General features: G+C 41.7%; 1 protein-coding gene across 1 annotated transcript; it reads left to right on the top strand.

Moving 5' to 3' along the window:
* Nucleotides 1–1,531: 1,531 nt before the first annotated feature.
* On the top strand, nt 1,532–20,017 carry phf1 (PHD finger protein 1). The gene is made up of 15 exons (XM_069656720.1): nt 1,532–1,703; nt 2,303–2,381; nt 2,523–2,604; nt 3,246–3,332; nt 5,156–5,250; nt 5,768–5,916; nt 6,381–6,476; nt 8,718–8,786; nt 9,051–9,174; nt 11,615–11,682; nt 12,221–12,352; nt 15,226–15,304; nt 16,712–16,827; nt 17,696–17,782; nt 19,268–20,017. The coding sequence occupies exons 1-15, from the start codon at nt 1,633–1,635 to the stop codon at nt 19,743–19,745; spliced, it is 1,812 nt and encodes a 603-aa protein (XP_069512821.1). The 5' UTR covers nt 1,532–1,632; the 3' UTR covers nt 19,746–20,017.
* Nucleotides 20,018–20,567: the final 550 nt, after the last annotated feature.

Here is a 20,567-nt window from a genome sequence, read left to right as displayed (position 1 = left end):
ACCCGAACATCCCTCAGACTGGTGGGCTGATTCCATTGCAGCTGCAGCTCTTGTATTTGCTCGCCACCTAGTGGCAGCAGCTGGTAACGTCCACTTTAACACTTCTTAATCTGCCAGGGGCCATTTTGAACCGCACGGTGCTGTTCCCACACGCTTGACTGGTGTGAGTAATGTGTAAGACGTAAATAAACAAGGAAAGACACAAACATGGAAAGATAAATAAACACCTTGAATTGGACAAGTGCCTGCAGCCAGAACGTAGCTCCTCCAGAGCAACTTAACTGTGAGTGTAATCTACTGAGCACCGTGCCTAATTAAGCATATTTATAATTTAGTTATGAGTCTGTGAGTCTCTATGTGGCAGTTTTGGACCGATGTTTGGGTTGTGAAAGGACTATAACAGGTTTTCATTAATATAATATGGGCTACTGTATATGCTAAAATTTGCAGCCTTGATTTTCGACTGCATGTTATCAAAGCAGGTTGCATTGTTCTTATAATATATTCAGAAATACATAGCCTACTCGATTCACGTGAACCATCGTTTCCATCAGACGTGAAATATGTGCCCCGGATGTCTTATTGTGAAAGAATGACCCTCTGTATGTCCATGATGTAGTTTGTCTCCCTTCTTGTTTATTTCTAGTGAAGAGCTTTTTTCAAAATTTGCAAAATGTATACAAAAACATTTTTTTTATCTAAGAGGTAATATCTCGTATTGTTGTTATAGTTTAGAACAAATGATTCAAGGTCCAGTCACAATTCAGATTTCCCCTTTAATAATGAAAGCAAAAACACAACCTGAATTCCGTTAAGTTTGTGAAGGCAGCAGCTAATAATCAGTATTAATGATGATACGTTTAAGTGATCGGCGCTACTTGCTCGAGCCATCTCAGTTCTAAAACTTTCCTCCACAGTCCTCCTCCTCCTCTCGGCTGCTCCCTCTTGTTTGAGACCAACTAATGAGGCGGCTAAACTCATTAATTGGACACTTAATTGGCCCCTGTCGCTGCGCGCGCTGCTTCCGCTGACTTTAATCGCACCGCCAGCCCTCCCTCGTGCAGCCTGCCAGACATCACAATCCCACCTTGTCACAACGATTTAGGGTTGGTGCCTCAGACGGGAAGGTGCTGCTCTCGCCGTGGACCCCCCCTCCTCCTCTTCCTCCGCCACCTCTGGATCCCCCCCTCTATCAGTATCTCCCTCCCACTCTATCTCGGTGTTTTATGTCTGCGTCACAACAAGTCGGTGGAGAGCGCGAGGCAGGGATGATGGCGTCTCTGGCGGCTTGATTCCGGTGCTGCTCTGACAAAACCCGCCTTAATAGCATCAATAGGTGGTGGCGGAGCGGGGGGAGAGGAGGGTAAAAGCGACAGGAATATGACGAAACGGCACAGCGGAGGACGGACAAACTAGGCTGAGAGACGGACGGACAGTCAGTCAGTCAGTCGCCCCCCCCCCCCCCTCTCACCCTCTTCCTCCTCCTCCTCGGCTTGACTGACACACACACACAGGCGCTTGGCACAGACAGGGACATACATGCACATCATCCACTTTTTGCAAACACGCAGGCTGCGCATCCGAGCGGGCAGTAATTGGGCAGCGGAGATCCACAGCAGATGAGGGCATTTCATGTCCAGCCTGCCCAGGAATCACTGTGACCCCGACGGAAAGGAGTTCGACTTGACAGGTACCCTTCACCGGTCAGCTTTTACTGTCCAATTTGCCTCATTTCCCCCCCTCTTTTTGATCCACAGAAATGCTACACTGTTGTGCATCCTGCGTCTGTCTTGACTTGAGTGCATGCACTGGAACAAATGTGCAGATATAATGCCTGCACAGTCATTTCATGCATCTATTCAAGTTTTTAAGATGTTAGGAGAAGAAGAAGAAAGCAGCAAAGTGCCCGCTTCAAGTGATCTCTGCTCATTCAATCTTGCAGCAGTCATCATGCAGTGTTTTGTCTGCGCGCGTGTGTGTGTTTCATGTGTGCAGTAATCATTTGTCTTGCTCTCTGGTTGTGTACTCACTCTCATCTTTCACTGTGGTGGATACAGGCTGTCGCTATGCTCTGGTCTAAAAGGAGGAGGATGAGGAGGAGAGAGAAGGGGGGGGGGGGGTAGAGATTTTAACCCCTTTGCACCGAAGCCCGTCTGTCTGAGAGCCAGCCGAATAAAACGCCGGGGCCATAAACCCCTCTGTCAGCAACGGCAGCAAAGTATTCAGCGAATAAATCGGATTTCCATTTCACATGAGCCCTTCTCTCTCCTCCTCTCTTCCCCCTCTCTGTCTCTCTCCTCAGGATGGGGGGAGTAAGTGAAGGAGATGATGTGTTGGCTCGATGGAGTGATGGACTACTGTACCTCGGCAATGTGAAAAGAGTAAGTGTGTGTGTGTGTGTGTGTGTGTGTGTGTGACAGAAAGAAGAGACTTTTGACTGTATGTGTGTGTGCGTGCTGGATTTGAAAAGACTTCCATTTAGTTTTGTCAATCATTCTGCTCACCTGCTATCTCCCTCTCAGGTAGATGGAGTCAAGCAATGTTGTCTGGTGAGATTTGAGGACAACTCCGAGTTCTGGGTGCTGAGAAAGGACATTCACTCGTGTAAGAAAAACTCTTTTCTTCCCTCCTCAGCTAGAAGAGTAAATAGCTTCCCGTTGGGGGCACTTTATATCAGTTTTGGTTAAGAAATCCTCCTAGTTTGAGTTCTTGAATGCACCGGAGCTCAGCTGAACTCAAAGTAAGGGTAGCAACTCTGAAACTTTGCCTGAGGAGTTGAAGGCATACTTTTCTGATTCTTTCCCCCCCATGTGAGCTTAAAACTTTATGTATTTTTGCACTTTTTGTCTCAGTGTTTTTGTGAATAGTCTTCCAAGAAAAATGCAGAGCAGAAATAGTCACGTTCAAGGTTATGATGCTGAGCGGGGAGTAGTCTGATCGGGGCCACATTGAGACGTAATTGCCATATTAGAGTCTATTTATGAATTTATTAGACTAATGACTCCTCAGGGAAATGGCGCCCCCACTCCACCTCAACATCAAGCGCAGGGGGGAAGTTGGACGCTTGTTAGAACCATGCTGAATATCCGCCCGTCAGATGAAGTGAAATCTAAAAGGGTGCAGGAGACACTGAAATCAATGAGGTGGCAAGGATGTGAATCAATATACATAAATTAATGCTGTTGACTGCTCTCTCTCTCTCTCTCCGTCTCTCTCTCTCTCTGTCTGTCTTTCTCTTGTCTCAGTCGCTGCCGGAGTGGAAGAAGTTTGCTGTATTTGTGACGCTCCGCCTCTTAAAGAACCCCTCATAAATTGTCTTAAATGTCGCCACGGTAAGGAAACACACCTGATCGGACGCTACCAAGTGGTGGTTCTCCGTTTGTTTTTTTCTCTGACCTTGAAGATTTGACACAATCTGGTAAATTATGGTCTGGCTCTTTAAAAAAGGAAATAACACAGTAGACCATCTATCGTAAATGATAGATATGAGTTCTCGCAGCCTGACTAGAATGTAAATCAGATGCAAAAAGACATGGAACCACCGTCATAGACATTGAGGAGTTTTTAACTGGTTATGAAACAGCCTGAAATTAATACTGATGCTTCTATATGACCTACAAAAGCAGACCAGACGATCAGTGACAGGATTGTCTCGTGTTTAATGTCCGTCATCTCTGCCGTCAGGTTTGATTCTGATGTTGCGATTTGCAGCACACAGACTGAAAGAGGCTTTGTATACGTCTTTCCCAGTAAAGTTTCACAGTGAGTGGTATATTTGGAAGTTAAAAGGAAGCAGGGCAAGATTTTATCTCAGCGAATATCACCTCCTGTGTGCAGGGAAAGTTAAGCAAAGAGATAAGATGTACCGCTTTGTCAGAAGTAAAGATATCCTCCAGACATATTTAAAGACTGCTAATCTCGAAGATCTCAGTTTTGTTCTCTTTGGCGGCACCTGTGGCGATAAACGGTAATTGCAGGAGCACACTTCACAGATATCCAGACAGTGCTGCATGTGTGACGTCCACGGTTGGCTCCGGTTGTAACTCTTGATTTTCCTGGCTGACGGTCGCTTTCCTTTTCAGACTGTTTGCTTCATCTGAGCGTCGAGTTTGTTTCTTTTTCTTTGGATTTTCACTTCTTGTTGAAGTTGTATCTGTAGTCATCCATCTTTTCTTTGTTTGTTCAGCCATAGTAGATTACTGTTTACTCGCAACACTTGCAGACAGCGGAAAAGCAGCCGCTTAGCTCCGCCTACCCTCTCTGGCAGACCAACCACTGCTGGCTGATGGAAAACGCGTCACTAACTTGGCGCCGCTTGTGATTTTTTCCGTGAATGTTGCCACAGACACCCAGTCTGTGATACTGCAAATGCAAAGTCTTTCATCAGTGGGCCGTCGGCTCAATCACCATTGTGCTACCTCATTCAGTGATAGATAGTGACTAAACAGACATTTATTTGAATGAAAATCTTTGAGATTATCTCTTTAAATACTCATTTGTGTCCGATTTTTCACTCAGAAGTTTAATTTCATCATCAAAAATTCTTAAAATCACGTCTATTCATTCTACATAATTGAAAGAAATACAGGACCTTGAATATGCAAATACAGATCCATTAGTAAAGATTAACAACTAGAGACAAGAAAAGTCTCTTTATTCAGTTTGTGTTTGTGCACTGGCTTCCAAACATGTTGTGTTATATGTACCCCTTAAACTCAGATTTAAAGCACAGAGAAACTTTCCTTCTGCAGCAGACGAACGCGAGAACAACTCCTTGTGTTGCAAGGATCATTCTGCACAGTGAAGCTCAAACATCCAAGCAAAGTAACAATAATAGAAACACATTTTTGACTGCAGGGGGACTTTAAAAGTATTATGATGAAATGAAGTGGGAAGAAGTTTTACAAACACACCATCAGGATTTGAGCGTCTTCGCGGCTTCAGACGAACAGGTTTGCTGACAGTTTGTTTTGAGGAAAAAGCAGACAAACATGCTCGCTGCTCCTCAGATGCAAACAGTAAAGTAAAATGTTTTGCATGCTGCTGAAACAAGCCATCAGAGCACTAACATTGGAGCTTCTCTGCCATTATTGTCACTCTGGCTGTCTGTCTTGCAAACACGAATTAAACGCTCTGCCTCCTCCTCCCATTACAGGTTATCATCCAGAGTGCCACACGCCAGCCATCGAACCGGAAGCCGACAGCGATTCGTGGATATGTCGGCAATGTGTCTTTGCCGTCTCAACCAAGGTCAGGCTGCTAATCTCTCCGTCTCACACTCTGGGGGGAAAAAAACATTCAGTGTGTAATATGGGAGAAATCCAGTCACTTTGCTGCTGCTATACTGTTGCGTAGAGTAGAAAACAGGTTTATTGGAGCCAGAAACGCTTTAATTTGCTCAGTATTGAGTTCAATATTAGATGTTCTACATTGTGTCCAAGAAATCATAAAGAATCAATAGTTATGAAGCTGAAAAATTACACTGAAGTTGAGAGAAGTACATTTAAAGTCAATCAATCACATGTGCTCCAGTTCTGTAGCTATGAGATGAGAAAGCGGCCGCTTAATTGTCAATCGGTCAATGTCCGTATCTCATTGTCCAGCCTGCCGTTACTTCGGACACTATCTCTCACAGCCGACCTACAATAAAATGAGATGAATTGCTTTTTCTCCACCGAATGTGATCCGTCTCCCTCGCTGTTCCGACATGACAGTGATTTTGAGGGGTCACCAACCAATCCGTTCTGTCCAAAAATTGTGTTTTCAGAGAGGAGGGGCCCTAAAACGGGGACGCTTCGCCCGGCTCATGCAGTTTATGAAACTCCGGCTCCCTTACCAGCTGTCGTCTTTAGACTGGGACCCGCAGCATCTGACCAATCAGCAGCAGTGCTACTGCTACTGTGCCGGACCTGGAGAGTGAGTGACGCTGCAGAGGCCAGTTTAAGTTTGAATGCACAGTTCATGTTTGCTCTTTGACATTAGGAAAGCCTGATCTCAGTCAAAGTCATCTTGTGGATTGCATGCATCTTATCAGACATGTGTCAGTCAGAGTTAGCAGAGTGTGCGAGAGCTCCTTGGAATGATATAGGGTAGGAGTGGAGTATGTTATTGATTAAGATAGTGTCAAGTAAGCCAAATTATCTGAATGCATTTGCTTTGTTTTTCTTTTTTTTGTGCTGCTCTGTAAATGTTGCAAACCACACCAGCTTGGCACATAAAGCCATTTAAAACTACCAACTGCCAAATCTTATAGTAGGAGCCGATGGAAGTTTACACCTTAAAACAATTTTCAGATTGAGACAGTAAGAAAAAAAAAACTTTCACATTAATTGATTAAGGTGTTTAAAAGTCTCTCGATGTTTCATGTTGTTGGTCTGCAGGTGGAACCTGAAGATGCTGCAGTGTGGAGGTTGTGGTCAGTGGTTCCACGAGGCCTGCACTCAGTGTCTAACCAAGCCATTACTGTATGGAGACAGGTGAGCTACTGGGCATTACTGCGTAAAGCTACAGAGCAGTATTCAATTTACTCTTTTTTTTAGCTTTTGGTAATGATACATTTAAAAAAAAAAATAGAATGTAGTAAAAAAAAAACAAGTTTATTTTTCACCTTTGAAAAGAAAAAAATGTTATTTGTGGTTTGCCTCAATGTGGTGCCTCTGAGTATAATGTTCTTTGACTAGCGCAACGCACTCATTGCAAATAAATCACATTGCTTTGGTGTTTGAAGATGGCGGTAAAATTATTATTATAGTATATAGTATAGTATTTGCCAGTCCAGGCAGGGTTAAACCCACGCATTACATTGTCAACTTTACTTTTCAGTATCAGTAGAGAACTTGCCTGTGCCTGTCAATAGCCAGAGGTTTTGAAGAGCTACTAGCGTGGTTGGATTTGTGTAACATGAGAAAGTGTTGATTTGTGAAAAATATCCTGATTGGCAGAATACGTATCACGCTGGTTTTGCTTTTCTGACAGCTATGTTAAAATAAATGTTGAAATAGCTATTAAAATAGCCTATTTAATTCAAGCTTGCTGGGCCACATGGAGGTTGCTTCTGGGCCCGTGGGCCACCAAGTGAACAGGCTTGCTATAGAGTCTTTATATTCTGAAGTATACTTTTGCATCACAAAAAATATATAGAAATTTTTCTCGTTGCAATTTAATTCAACTGACTCACAATTTTGAGGTTACACTTTAATATGTTCACGTTTACGTTATAAATAATCCCTTTAAACAAGATTTGAATTAACTTGAATAAAATGAGGAATACAGGAGTAATAACTTCCTTACCTAAGTTCCGTGTACTTGCATATTTGCATATTGCAGATTTTCTAAAGATTGTTTTAATTTTCAAAAATTTGCTTAATTGCTTCAATAGTTTTGGCTATAAAATAGCAGAATATATATAATATATAATATCATATAAAGCAGAGAACAGCATCACCTTTAATAAGCCGCAACCAGGGAACGTGTATTTTTACTTGATGATGAATATATGATTAATTGATTAACAGCACTGTTGCTTATAACAGATTAATTATTTAAGCATTAGATTCCAGACTGTGCAACATAATCAGATGAAGACGTCTACACGACGGCTTCACTTGTCGGAGAATTACCTTAATTAGCTTTAGACTAAATTGCATGTTACTGACTCGATGATTTGTGTTACAAGGACAAAAGCGGCTCACACAGTCAGAGCAAAAGGACAGTAACAGACACTAAAGCAGACGTATCACCTCTCCGGTGGTAGTTCAGATATGATATGCAGGCTGCTGATGGCAGTGCAGTTTGATCAGCTGCGTCTCATGCGTGTAATAAAATGTTTCCATCCATTAAGTTATTATTGTCATTAACCATCTGTGTTAGCCGACCGGGTTCTACACCCGCCCTGACACCGTGTTTCTGCCGAAACCTGTCTGACTGGGGGGAAAAAAGAGGAGGGATTAGATTTAGATTGACAGTCGGGCAGAGTGAGGCCGGATTGGTACAACATCTGCTGAGCAGGTGATGGAGGAAGAGTGAAGACTGAGCTCACAGTTGGAATAGTAAGCGTGTGCTGCCGTCATACTGTGTCTGCACTTCATCTTTCTCACTGACCTTCAGCAAACACGTGCATATAGAAGGACAGATGTACATAATGTTGTCGAGCTGAGTTTCAGGGTCACCCAGAAAAATATTGTTATTATAGTGAAACTGACGCACCTGTCTGCTTTTTCATTTTTATGATGAAATATCTCAAGAAGAGAGACTGCAAGGAATTTAAATAAGGAAAAGTCATCTCGGATTTTATCATAACAAATCTACAAGTTGGAATATTTGTTAATATTACTCATGAAATAAAGGAACACATTAAAACAGCTGAGTTTGTGCAGAGTAGAGGGATTATGATTACTGGATATATCCTGTCCATGCACTATATTAACTTGGCCATACAATTAGGTAATAAAAAACATTAAATTAAATTCATTCCTTTTATTTTTGGTGTCATTAACAAACTAGTTTTCACAGTTATTATACTTAAAGAGAAGACAGCAGAGTTCTGACTGTGCGAGCGACAATAAAATCAAAGGACTCGTCTTTATTGGGAACAGAAACATTTAAGATGACAGCTCGAAGCTTGAAGCTTAATGAGATATTCATCAAGGTGGAGAAAAAAATAACTTCTTTACTTTCATGTGATCTCATTTTTATTTTTGTCCCGTGTGTCTCTTTAGGTTTTATCAGTTCCAGTGCTCAGTGTGTACAAAAGGACCAGAGACCATCCAAAGACTACCCATGACCTGGTGATGTTAACAGTAAAATATCTACTAACATGTTTGCAACATAAAGAGTTGAAGCTAATTTTTCTTTTTTAATTACATTTTAAAGAATAAGTCAGCCCTAGTTTGAGAGAAAACTTCAACAAAATACGCAAAAATGATGGAATTTATGGTGTGAAATGTGTAAAAATGTTCTGAAAATTGCTTTCCAGCTTTATTTTGAAGGTCTTCTCTGTATTTTACCTGTTTCTCATTGTCCAATTCTTACTTTTTTGTATTTAAATGCAGGGTGGATCTGGCTCATTTAGTGCTCTACCATCTCTCGCTCTGCTGCAAGAGGAAATACTTTGATTTTGACCATGAAATCCTGTCCTTCACCAATGAGAATTGGGAGTCGTTGCTCCTAGGCGCGGTATTGATATTTCCTAGTTTAAGCACCATGATGAAATGATGTGAAATGCTGCCAGCCCTTTTACGTTTGAGACTTAAAGCCTATTAACCATCATTAAAGTAAAAATTAAAGTTAAAAAAGAATGACCTCTACGTGAGCTCAAAGGGGAAGTTAAAGAACTGCAGATGACATTGCATGCTTTTATTATCTAGGACACCGGTTCCCAACCTTACAGCCCTATCAGATGAGCTCCCTCGCCATCAGTCGTGCTCCAAATGTGTTCATGTGAATTGATTTTAAAGTGTTTGTTATTTAGCACTATTACTTAGGATTATATAAATCTGGCTATGGTTACAATCTGTTTTCATACATTTGATTAGGTTGGTTTTGAACACTTTCAGTAACAGGAGCAGTTTAACAATTTAACCATAACTTTTTCTTTCTATACACTTATTTCAGCTAAGTCATTTTATTGTGTATTAATTTATTTTAGATTAATATTGAAACTATTTTTCCATTAAGTGTATATAACTAATTCAACCGTTTAGTCCTTACTTTAGCTACATGTAGGTCAACATTTTATTTCTTACTTGCTTTTTTAACTATTTTTCCAACACATGTTGCTATTAAGCTGTTAATGAATTACTTTAAGCTAAATACTTCAATCATTTATCCATTTATTTTAGCTCCCTATTTCAACTGTTGACCAATAAGTTTAGAAAACTACTTCAACCAGTTGCTCTAAGCCAACTACAGTATTTCAACCACTTGCCTATTAGGCTACTTTTAGCTAAATATTTCAGCTGTTAATTATTTTAGCTAACTTTGTACCATTTACCCATTAATGTAAGCAAACTATTACATCTGTTATTCAATATCTTTAGTTTAATATTTTAACAGTCTAAAGTATTTAACTAACTATTTTCTTTATTACTTAGGCTTTAATTATTGGATAATAGTTCAAATAGATAGCTAAAGGTTTATCAGTTAGCCACTTTAAGCTAGCTATTTCAACTGCTTAGTAACGCTAAGCTAAATATTTCAGTTGTTTGTTAATACATTTTAGCTAGCTGTACAATTTTACATTTTTTGAATTACTTTAAGCTAGCTTCTTCAATTATTTCTCCATTTTACTATTTCAACTGTTAACCAACATGTAGAAAACTACATCAACCACTTGCTCTAAGCATCCTATTTTAACCACTTTTCTATAACTTTCAAACTGTTATTTAATGATTTTAGCTAACATTTGACCGCTTATCCATAAATCTAAGCAAACTATTTCAACTGTTATTCAATTCTTTTAGCTTTAACAGTCCAAGTCCAATCCAAGTGATTAAGCTCGTCTAAATATTTCAAGTGATTTTTCATTACTGAGGCTACAATTATTAGATAAAAATTCAAATAGATAGCTAACTATTCAATAGTTTATCAATTAACCATTTTAAGCTAACTTATTCAATCATTATCTGATAGGCCTACTATTACAATGGTTAAATAACTCTTAGCTAGTAAAAATTATGAGTAAATTTTAGCTAACGTTACAATTTTTTATCAACGTCTGTTACTATTAGCAATCAATACATCTTTTCTGCTCGCTTGCTCGAACCACCTAGGTTAAAGACACTCTCAGTGAGACAACTGACCAAGCACACTGTATGCTGCACAGTCTGATTATTGTAGCTGGTAGCTCTCTGATTCCATCCATCCATTATCTATACCGCTTATCCTGTTCAGGGCCGCGGGGGGGCTGGAGCCTCAGCTGTCATTTGGCGAGAGGCAGGGTACACCCTGGACTGATCGCCAGTCAATCACAGGGCTAGCTCTCTGATTATTGTGACAAAAAATCTGCATCACAGCTATGTAATCCTAATTGGTTATATTGCCACAACAATTGTTACCTATTTTTTCCAATTAGCTACTCCGTAATCTTTCTATATTTCCCCTGGCGATGGCACAAATAGCCAACCCCATGGGGGACAGCTACCCCTGGATGGAAATCAGGGATTTAGGACACTAGACCGAATTTGTAAACATGAATGACTTATGGCAAATCCTCAAACTAGAGCGTTATGGATCAAAGTTGTAATTCCACCTGGTTTAAAGTCTAACGTTGCTTCACAGAGAATAAACGGGAACATAAAAGTAGAGGCGACTGAGAGAAACGCCAGGGGGAATTTTCACAGCATTTCCTTTACATTTATCTGAGGCTTTGGGTTCTGCTTTAAGCTGGCTTTAAAAGACATTAATAAATGAATTGCTTGTTCTGTCAATACATCACAGGGTAGAGGAGAAAAAAGGGGTTTTCAGCCATGTACCTGCAACAAGTAGTTTTCCATATTAACACTACTGCTGTCAGGGACTGTAAAAGAAAATGATTGTATGCATTAAAGGTTTTCCGTCTGATGGCCGTCCACTGTGTAAACACAGCTTTGATTTTTCATTCCTGTCTGTCCTCTAGCTCTCTGACACGCCAAGGCAAGACCGCTGTCACAATCTCCTCAACGCGCTGAACTCCCACAAGGACAGGTAAGTCATCGCACATGATGAGAAGAATAAACACCGACCACACATGACTGGATTGATGAGTAGCGCTCCATGAATAGAGGGGTCTTCTTAGCGCTCTGACTTTATGGCGTTGTACATGAAAGCTGAAATGAGCTCAGGTGAAAGGTGTGACTTTGAATACAGGGCGAGCAAAATGTAGCTGCTAATTAGACACTTTATGTTGCTTTTTTGTCTTGTTAAGGAGGACACAAGTCGTTATTATTAAATCACAATAACCAGTCGAGAAGTCTGAAATTCCCAAAAATAACCTTGCAGTCACAAAACTGCAAATTTCTCCAGGCAAAGTCTGCTCTAATTATGTATACTTAATTACACAGACACTACCTTTGATATGTTCCCGAGTCTTCTTTTCCATAAGGAGTGTAAGACCATTTTGTTTCACAGCGTTACATTTATTATGAGCATCAAAGAGGACAGGAGAAAATGAAACACACACACACATTTTAAGAACAAACACCCAGCTGGACTGTACAAGCTGCTCCTTTGATGTCCCCCACAGGTTCGTCTCTGGGAAGGAGATCAAGAAGAAGAAGTGTCTTTTTGGGCTTCAGGTCCGAGCCCCACCTCCGCTGACGTCCGATTCGTCGCCCCTCATTACCGACCCACCTATCAACATCACGCACCGGAGAAGGTCAGAGTAAGGACAACGTCTCTCTTTGCAGCTTTTATCTCAGTAAAAGCTCCGGGATTCCCACGGGGCAGATAGTCATTACGCATGAACAATTAACGTCGGAATCAAAGGGCTGTAATTTTCATATTCCAGCAAAAGTATCAGTGTCTTAATAATCTCCTAAAAGAGTATAAACCCCTGTGTGGGCTTACGTTTGTACATCTGTTAGTGTGTGTGTGCGCACGTGTCCTGTAGTCTGCAGTTTTCATAGACACGCTTTTTCATTCTGAATAATTTCTAGCATTGAGCTTGTTCAGACTGAATTACAATGAAAACAATTGCAGTAGAGCAGTCTTAAGTGTGTTTCCTTGAGTTATTTACAAAAAATCCTATTATTTGAGACTATGAAACACAACTATTGCATTTGCTTATATTGAAGCAATATCTAGTAATTCATCCTCTAACTCCATTTGCTCATTTTAACACCGACAAGCTGCAAGTTTCCAGCAAGAACCACTAATTTTAATGGCTGCATCAATTCAACCAAAGTGAAATCAGTTTGCTACCTCCCAAATGGACAGTGTTCAGACGGCCACATTAAATATTAGTTGCTCCCTTTCCAGACATATCTGCTGTCTGAATTTATACTGTCTCAACCAGCAGTAAAAAAAAATACCAGTCAAAGTCACACTGCTGAACACAAACACTATATTGCTGCTCTCAAAGATTGTTCAAAACCCTCGTAATTAAAGTGTTAAAGGCCGAAAAGTTGGTTAGCAGCAGCTACTCATGCCATAAAATTTAGTTTTACAACCCTTACTCAAGCGAGGGAAATGTGGATGGATAAATAAAAGTTACGTTTATTACAGATGTAAAAAGAAAAAGGACAATTAAAGTGGTGTATTAATCAATCATAGGGAGGGAGGTGGAGAAAATTGAGCCACTGATTCACAGGAGCAGAAACCTGTTTTTAGCGTTAAACAGTTAACATGAGGAGGGTACACGGAAAACCCACTTCATTTAGATCATTTCTAATTATATAAAAGCCCCCTTGACATTAGTCTGTAAATCTTTCCTTTACATTATCTGTGTAAATCATTAACTGTAATAAATAAGTTGATGTAGCCACAGTGCCATCCCCGCTTTGTAGACTACCTTTAATGAAGTCACAAGTTTGGCTTTTTGGCAGTTCCTTTTTTAGATCTTATTTAGACAAGAGGGTGTAGCTTGAGATGAGCTAGGGGTAAGCAAGCGCTACGCTATCAGTGTTATACAGTCTTTGCCCAAGGCTATTTCTTCTGCTAGCTAACTAGCTAGTAAACCAGCAAAGCTAACATGGCAGGCAGGGTGAGCGTAGACACTAACTTCTATTTAGTGCTGACATATGAATAAAATAAGAATAGAAATTCACTCAATGAAAAAACTGGACTAAATAGATGGTCTGTTTGTACAATAATTAACAGCAGTCATATCAGAATCAAGTTTATTGCCAAGTAGGTTCACACATACAAGGAATTTGATGTTTAGGTGCAGAACAAGAAAGTAGAATAAAAATAAGTAAAAAGCTATTTAACAGTAGAACTCCTACTGTCAGCGAACTTAAGTACAATAAGATAAAAAATAGACCATGAGAATAAGATATAAAAAGCAATATAATACAAAATATGTACACCAGGTATAATTAAAGAGCTGTACAGATGTGCAGGTTTGTGCAAGATGATAGTAGTGCAAATGTTTAACAGTATAAAATGTTATGTAAACATACAGCATGTAGTCCAGTGTGCGTTAATGCACCGCATACATCTGAATTAAAGAATATTATTTGTTAAATTGCATGAAAAAATCTACAAAAGGCACCAACACCACAAACACAGCTGTGAGTCAAGTTCAGGTACCACCCAACAGGCTGCGAATGGGGCCCACATGCACAACTGTAAGACTTTTAGATAATCTAAATAGGTGAGTTTTATATAAATTCAGACCCATCAAGTTGTAATGAATGAGAAATGGCCTCTAGTGACAAAAAAGCACGAGGCTCTCATCATGTTTATTTCGGCTGTGTAGTCAGGTGTTTTAATGTGGGGATTTATGGGGGTTGACTCGCTTTTGGAGCCAACCTCAAGTGGCCGTTTGAGGAACTGCGCTTTTTGGCACGTTTCCTGTTATGTGCGCTACCCCAGGTCAAATGATTATAATTGTTACATACAAGAAATATCAAAGTCTAAAAGGCAGATTGTAACGTATACTGAGAACATTAATGCCCTTTAGAAAGTCAACCATTTCCAACTTATCTTTTTGTTTCACCCTTAGGCAAAAATGTCACCTTTGTACACAAGTAATGTCATAATCAAGCGGCATACATACATTTGCTTAACAAATTCATGCTACTATCCAGCTACTAAATAGCCATAAATTAATGCTCCTGTGGTCTTTTCTTTTGCATTGCCCGCAGGGCAACATGTATATTTAACTTCCTGCTACCTTTATGGCTCTAATTATAACAACATCAAGAGTCGTTTCCTGCTATTCAGCATTTTTTAATGTGGGTTGAAATGGAGATTTCAGCCTCTAGAAGCTAACTTGGAGAATGTTAGAGGTAGTCAACAGAAGAAAAGAAGAAGACGATAAGGAATGAGGGTAATTTTGGGAGCACAGTACATGAAGGAAGAGTGTTTTATGTCATTATTTTTCATTCACACTCCCTGTTGATGTTTGGGCTCATATATATGTAGAATTTATAACTGATATAATACATCAAAATCATCTCAACGCTCTCATGTTCTTGTATTTTACACCTTTGAATAGGTTCTGTTAGGACAAACTAATAAACTAAACCTCACACATTGGGGCAATCTGTGTGTATTTTAATTTATGTGTGTTTTTGTTCTCTTCAGCCCCTTGTCACTGCCCTGCCAGAGGAGAGTGGGGGGGCCGGAGTCGCGTAAATCAAAGCGTCGCATCATGGAGACACAGGTCAGTGCCTCTGTCTTCAGCTCGGGGCGAGGGGGGAGGTCCGGGCCACAAAGCCTCTCTGATTATTTTTTTCCTTTTTTTATGCAGTCAGGTAAACAGCCCTCTGCGATCCAAATAACCTGTCAGTCAGAGCTGTGATGAAGGTTCATTTCGCAGTCTAGATCAGTCTGCGTGTCTTTAAACAGCCAGTGCAGCTCGACGCCTCAGTATTTTCCTCCTTTCTGCTGTATGTTTATTTCCTGCCGTTGCTGTGGAGTAAAGAAGGGCGCTTGAGAGTTGACGTGTCGCGTGTTTCAGTTAAAATCTATAATTCAAATGCAAACTTGGCTGCACAAAAACCCGCTTGTGTATTTCATCAACATCTGCAGTTCAGCACCGCATTTATCATGATCATCAAACCCAATTCCCAGCGGATGCCGGTGAAACGCGCAACATCACATGTGGCAGTTACTATTTTTACACTGCATTCTTAACCGTCAATGCTCATTGTACTGTGTCCTCCTACACAACACTCTGATCCGTGTGTGTGTGTGCACATACAGTAATCCTGGAACAATACGCTCCACAGAGCACCCGTTTTCACTCTGGCACTTCCAGGCCCCATTGTGCCCCTCTGATTGATGCTAATCTCCGTCCGTCTTGGAGGAGCAGGTTCGTTGTCGTGCGGGAAAGTGAGATGGGAAGGAATGCTGATATGCTGTAGCCTGGGATCATTTCCAAGTGCACTTTGCAGTCGATTACAGTTTGGCCAGGTGGCGCTGGCACCTTGACAGTGCAGCACTGACAGAGCACATCCATTTAAAGGCACAGACGTCGACAAAGGCCACTGAATAATAATCTCCCGTCCTAATAGTAACGCTAGAGAAGGGAGCCATAATGGGCCGAGAGTGGTGCCATATGTCACAGTCCAGCGATGAGAGATGAAAGAACCTTTAGGTGACGTTTCCGGTGATTGATTGCTCTGATGATGCTCTGATGTTTTTACTTTTCATGGGTCGTGATTCAGTGTGCGAGGAGAGCGGCCTCACTAACCAGCCGGCTCCGTGAGATGCGATATGGAGGTGATGCATTTAAGCGAGACATCCTACGGCTCTGTCTGATGAGCCTTGATGAAATGACTCACATCCATTAATGCCAGAAGTGTTGATTTATACACATATCTGCACATGTCAGCCCTCATGCAATGTCGGAACATTGAATTCAAGCCTTTGTGTGTTTTTTTAAGAATATAGAAAAAAAACCTTCTCAGTATGCAAACCTTTACCTGGAAAAATTAAACATGAAACTGATCTCGTGTGCAGAATGAATTTGATATATGTGTGAGCACGGAGGTATCATGGCCTGATTGACTCCTGTGATGATGTTGGCACCCAGACAAGCTGATCCGTGTGTGTCTCCTGTGCCCAGCCTTGTCCACCCCCAGTTGCTGCCAACCCCATTGAGCTGCTGCCATGTTGCCATGGCTACATGGGCGGGGCCAGCCTTTACAATTCCAGGAAGTCGGAGGAGGAGCTTAGTGTGAGGTAAGGTGTGTTGTACCATTTTAATTTCTGTACTTTAAAGTGTTCAAGGCTCAGGTCCCTCCTATCGTTAGTAACATAAACAGTAGCTGCAGGACAATGTGTTGAGCTGTGCTTCTGACAAACCGCCTTTGAACTGCATTGTTTCTGCATGCTGGAGAGGCTGTTCCGTCTCTGACCTTGACTTTCCTGCAACACAAATAAACAGAGAAACACAATATAAAACTCTGCAAAATATTATAGGAGAACCATGGGAGAGCTTGCGATGCTTCTGATGATAATAACAGTAAAAAGTTTAATCCGAGAGGAAAAACCTTGCAACACAAATATACTTTACCTCATTCAACTGGAGGCAGGGATGTTGCAGCGTCCTGCACACAAACCAAGCAGATAAGCAAAGACCTTTTTTTGCGTCACGTGGCCAAAACACACAAATAAACCCCCCTTTTTTTTCCTTTTTAAAGATTATTCTTCTGGCTTTTGCCTTTATTGGGTAGGACAGCTGAAGGAAGAGAGAGAGGAAATGTGGGAAGGAGAGAGTGGGGTGTGACATGCACTAAATGACTCAAACCTGCAATCAGTGCGTCAAGGACTGTAGCCCCTAAACTTAGGGCCCAGACACTACCCAATGAGCTAAACCAGCGCTCCAAATAAACCCCTTTTTGCCCACATACTAGCGCGGTAACAGAAGAAGTCTTGCATCTGAAAATTATATAAAAAAGAAGGAAATGTGTGTTGCTATATTTTTGATAAACTGCACCTTTAAATTACAGTCTTTTCTAATGTTTTTCATATTCAGATGAACAAAAATATTGTTGTAAAGTTGTAAATCGATGATCTTGTCTTTAAACTCTGTGCCTCCTGTCCACAGCTCTCCTCCAAAGCGGATGTATGCTCTGTACCACACCACATATAACGGAAACACTGCTCTCTCCAGGGGTCTTCATCACTACAACAGGTGTAACTCGTCTATCACCCTTATTTCTAGTAACTCCTGCAGGACATTTACAGTCACGTGGAGGCATACAGAAGCTGCTCTAGCTCTGCAGAGTCCCCCCTACTTGTTCACAATTTTACTATTACAGAAACAGGCAACTGATAAAATGATGCTTAAACATATCAGATGCTTTGCAGATGATTACAGCACCAACTGACCCTGTAGAAAGAAAATCAGTTGTTTGTACACAGGCCTGGCTCAATATATTGGCAACAAACAAAGTGACTTGGACCAAGCTGAATAACACCATTTGAGCCAATTAGCAACAGGTAGCAATTGAGCTACGTCTCATCTTCCCTGGAGAAAGGCGCTACATCATGATCGTAATAAAAACTGCTTCCCCTGCTGACTCTGGATTTCATGATATTGCTTTTTACAAGTTATTTGTTGCATTTGTTCCAATGCAATGCATACCCGCAAATGTTGCTTTTAAGTTTCAATATAGAAAAAAATGCATACCCCACCTTTTAATGGTGTTTTTTTTTTGGCTACTTGGGGGCAGGGTAAACTGAACATTGACATATTTCCACCCTATAAAGTTGTTATGGGAAACGTGTTAGCAGAACCGTCGCCTAGGAAGTGTGCACCCTCACAGGGCGTTGCGCCTCTAAAGGGCCTCGCACAGGGTCCGCAGCAACACTTCAAAGGGAGCCCAATTCCACAAGAAAACTGCGGACCTAGCAACCCTGGCTTCGCATTCTGCATTTTTTTTCAAGACTGATGTTGGCCCACCATCATTCTGAAATTAAAGTCCTGTTTGTCAATCCCTTTCTGCATTCTGCAAAATCTAACCTAACAATGTATTCAGTTTTTTTCATTTGCGACATTGCGTCGCTACGTAGAGCATGCTCCATCTCGCTGCTCACAGCACGGTCAGAGGAGAAGGGGAAACAATGTCGGCCGCATGAGAGCACGACAGATTTTGTAATCACAAGTCGGGTGCTGAGAAAAGGAAAATAATTTAAAAAACTCTGCGAGGATCGCTGGATAAATTTGTCAGCACTTCCAGAGATGATGTGACTGAGCAGGTGTGCGAAGCTAGAGGGCATGCATGTCAATGAGCAGGGCCTCGCAGGTCAAGTTCGCACAGGGCCTCGCACCACTCCTGCGACGGCTCTGCGTGTTAGCTGCTTCCAGTATCCACACATCAAGCAGAAAGGGAGTAAAATTAAGATTAATTTGTTTCATTTGTCAATAGTGTTTTAGACCACATGTTAAGCTGTATCTTGGTTGAATTGGTGGTTGAATATTTGGGCTCTTCAGTTGCCAAATGCTCCGCTATGTTTCCCAGCTAGTGCTGTTTTTCTACTGTTTGGTGTTGGGCAGGAAGCAATCAGGACAACATTGATGATAGCAGCGAGGGCCAACTGAACTTGTAAAGTCAAGGCAATTTAAACCACCACCTTAAATCTGTTCCTGACTCCTCTTCTTGTGTCTATATCCTAGTGTGGAGGACACCTGCAGGATACCACCACCTTGCTTCCCATATCCCCTCAACTCCAACGGCAGCCATCACCACCACCACCTCCACCAGCACCAACACAACCACCAACACAACCACCATCACAGCCACCAACACAGCCACCAACACAGCCACCAACACAACCACCAACACAACCACCAACACCAACACCAACACCAGCCGGGGCAGAAGCAGCTGGAGCCGCTCATCCTACGGGATCTGCCTCCTTACCAGGCCGGCGTGGGCGGAGGGGATGGTATCGGTGGAGGAGGCGGCGGAGGGGGAGGAGGAGGAGGTGGCGGGGGAGGAGGGGGAGGGGGGGTGGTGGTCAACGGAGGAGGGGATGGGACAGTGGCCAGGAGCTGGGGAGGAGGAGAGGCGGTGAGGATTTTGGCGAGACGTGTCACACCGGACGGGAAGGTGCAGTACCTGGTGGAGTGGGAGAACGTGAATTTGTACTGACGCAAACAGAGCGAACGCGAGACGCAATGACTGTTTTTCAGTTGCCACAGGAATACTGTGTATGTGACACGTGGCAGTGTTTAAAGTACAAACAAAAAGAAAAAAAATCCCTACACGTTGCAAATCCAGGTTGCTCTCATGATATCACCTCTACTCTACATCGTTATAGCCCACTACTCGTTACTAAATGTCCCTCTTTGCTAGTGTTTCTCTGATATTTGTACTGTTAACTTTGGAATATGCCTTTTGCATTTATCATGTTTTACAGTGATGAGGGAAGATACTAAAACCTCCTGATGATTGGTAAATCACTGGGCTGCTGAACTGCTGTTCATTTAGAGCTGTTCTAAAAGTAAGGACCTCTAAACTGATAGTGAAAATACATTTCAGGGTCCTTTAATCCTGTTTTCAAACTCTTAGCAAGGAAGCAACTATTTCTAATGTCACCTAACAGCTAGAAGGTTCCTGGTTCGAATCCTGGTTCAGACGTAGCGGGCCTTTCTGTGTGGAGTTTGCATGTTCTCCCTGTGCATGCGTTGGTTCCCTCCGGGTACTCCGGATTCCTCCCACAGCCAAAAGACGTCCTTGTTAGGTTCATTGGTTACTCTAAAATGCACATAGGTGTGCATGTGAGCGTGAAAGGGTGTCTGTCTCTATGTGTCAGCCCTGTGATTGACTGCCGATCAGTCCAGGTGTAACCCCGCCTCTCGCCGAGTGACAGCTGGGATAGGCTCCAGCCCCTGCCGTGACCTTGAACAGGATAAGCGGTGTAGATAATGAATGGACTTGATACAAATAATATTGGCATGCTGATTTCTTTAA

The sequence above is a fragment of the Semicossyphus pulcher genome, unplaced genomic scaffold, assembly GCF_022749685.1.
Source record: "Semicossyphus pulcher isolate SPU_LCO1_2020_fin unplaced genomic scaffold, fSemPul1.0.p SCAF_9, whole genome shotgun sequence".
NCBI classification, from domain to species: Eukaryota; Metazoa; Chordata; class Actinopteri; order Labriformes; family Labridae; genus Semicossyphus; species Semicossyphus pulcher.
The sequence above is the reverse complement of the archived record's forward strand: the minus strand, read 5'-3'. Positions and strand labels throughout refer to the sequence as shown.